General features: G+C 40.2%; 1 protein-coding gene across 1 annotated transcript; it reads left to right on the top strand.

The window, feature by feature from the left end:
• The first annotated feature begins 997 nt into the window (after positions 1-997).
• LOC106338359 lies at positions 998-2,080 on the top strand. The gene has a single exon (XM_013777356.1). The coding sequence runs from the start codon at positions 998-1,000 to the stop codon at positions 2,078-2,080; it is 1,083 nt and encodes a 360-aa protein (XP_013632810.1).
• The last annotated feature ends 499 nt before the right edge of the window (positions 2,081-2,579 follow it).

Raw genomic sequence — 2,579 nt, 5'->3', positions numbered from 1 at the left:
AGATTACTACTGTATGGTTCGTCGAAACCCATTCTGTGGATCTCTCTCTGAGCACCCACAAGATCACACCGAAGGTTTGGAAGAATTAATTCCAGATGAATACAATCGTTGCAAACTATTCTCATTTTCCCTAGAGGGAGAAGCTCTCAGATGGCTAAACTGTTTAGCAGCAGGATCCCTTACTTGTTGGAAAGAGATTAGAAACGCCTTCCTTAAGAAATTTTTCGATGATGAACGTTATTGGGAAGTAAGGAGACAAATCTTTACATTCCGCCAAGATCCACGTGAATCATTTAAAAGCGCCTGGGGAAGATTCAAGAGCTATGAACTTGAATGTCCCCATCATGGTTATTCAGAACCACAACTCCTTAACATCTTCTATGGAGGTGTTAAGTTGAGCTACAAAACTACACTCGACACGGCAAGTGAAGGAAATTTCGTCACTAGGATTCCCAAAGATGCTAGACGTTTTATCGAAAATGTAGCAACGGGAAACTCCTATGAAAAGATGGACGAAGAAATAAGAAATTCGATAAATTCAAAGGATAATTCAGATTTGGAAGAGATCAAGAATTCCCTCAACTCACTCCACTCTTTTCTTCAGAATCAACACCAATCTAATATAGCCCAGATCGAAGATGATTCCTTGTCTGATATGGAAAATCAATTAGAAGAAGAGACAAGCTATTCAGACCCCTATTATTTATTTAACATTGATAGTTTCACCCAAGCCTATGACATTGCTGTGAAATCAGGTACTGGAAAGGAAAAGTTCAATATCAGACAAGCACTTACTGGCAACCGTAAAGCAAAGTCAGTTTTTTACGGAAAAATAAATATGGTTTACGGAAAGTTAATGGAAAAAGCAGATTCTTTGGGCAAACTTATCCGAAAAATAGAAAGTCAAGTAGCTGAAACTGCGACTGCCATAAAAAGAGAAACATGACGTCTTCCCGGAAGAACTGATTTAAACCCGAGACGTCAAGTAAGTGCCGTAATGTTGCGTAGCGGAAAACGTCTCGCGACAAACACGAAGAATAAAACTGAAATTGGTAATTCTGCCAATGCTGATGAAACTGGCGAGAGCAATTCCCAGCCTATACTTCTTGATGAACCTGACCCAAAACCTTCTCACGAAAACGGGAAATCCACCGCTGAAAATAAAAAGGAAAAGACTATAGACTTAGAAGTAGAAGATGATTCGGAAATTGAGGCCAAAATCGATCGACAGTATGGTACCCACGTCGATCAACCGGTTGAACCTGTCGTCGATCAACATTCGAATAACCCTATCGATCGACGTTCTACTCAACCTGAACCAACGATTGAAAGAGTCTATAGAACCCTACCCCCTTTTCCTCCTAAATCACAAACTAAGAAATCATTAGAATATGCGATCTGCAAGAAAACATTGGATAAAATTACTGTGGAGATGTCCCTTAGTGATGCTATGAAAATAGCACCTTCAATAAAGAAGTATGTGAAGGATATGACATCCCCAAACTATCCAACTGCAGAACAAAGCGTGATGATGGTGTCAGAGGAAGTAAGCACCATGATTCAAGGAGAAACTCCAACTAAGAGACCTGATCCTGGTAGTTTCGTCCTAGATTGCAATATACAGAACACCCGTTTTCCTCGATCACTATGTGATCTTGGTTCTAGCGTGAATCTTATGCCTTACTCCGTCGCAGTAATCTTGGGATATAACGAGTTTATGCCAACTCCGATAACTTTAGTTCTAGCTGATCGGTCAATCAGAGTACCTGAAGGAATTCTCGAAGACGTTCCCGTGAGAATTAATAATTGCTTCGTGCCTACGGATTTTGTTGTGTTAAAATACAGACAGGAACAAAAAGACCCCCTCATTCTGGGTCGGCCATTCCTAGCTACGGCTGGAGCAATCATTGATGTGAAAGAAGGACGAATAAATTTGAACATCGGAGACATCCCGATGAATTTTGATATGGAAAAACTGATCAAGCGACCCTTGATAGATGATCAAGCCCTCTATGTGGAAGAAGTTTCTGAGCTGGAAAAGGAATCTTTCATAGACATGTGCTCAGACGACCCCTTATAAAATTCTCTAACCCATGTGGAAAGGGAGATCTTCAGGATAGATAACAGAACAGACGATTACGTGCGACTGATGGATGCAAGTATCGAGGTTGCGAACATCGAAGATGATGACTCAGACATTATCGACGATCGATATCTCAGAGAGGCCGTCGATCGACAACAATCTTCATTATCTAATTGGTCTAAAGACAAAGCACTGAAAGTTGAATTAAAACCCCTTCCCAGTGATCTTAAATATGCATTTCTTTACGACCAATCCTACCCTGCTATTGTCAATGCTAATCTCACTATTGGAGAACTTGCGTTATTATTAAATAAACTAAGCAAGTACAGGAAAGCAATCGGGTATTCTCTCGATGATATTCCTGGTATTTCTCCTGATCTCTGCATGCACCGTATTCATTTGGAAGACGATTCAAAAATGTCGGTAGAACAGCAAAGGAGATTAAACCCGAATCTAAAGGAAGTAGTTAAAAGGGAAATCATTAAACTCCTAGATG

This window comes from Brassica oleracea, chromosome C4 (assembly GCF_000695525.1).
Source record: "Brassica oleracea var. oleracea cultivar TO1000 chromosome C4, BOL, whole genome shotgun sequence".
NCBI classification, from domain to species: Eukaryota; Viridiplantae; Streptophyta; class Magnoliopsida; order Brassicales; family Brassicaceae; genus Brassica; species Brassica oleracea.
Note: the sequence above shows the minus strand (reverse complement) of the source record. Positions and strands in the feature narration are given on the sequence as shown.

Coding starts and splice junctions, on each gene's coding strand:
- LOC106338359 (XM_013777356.1), top strand. CDS start 998: ATGTTGCGTAGCGGAAAACGTCTCGCGACAAACACGAAGAATAAAACT.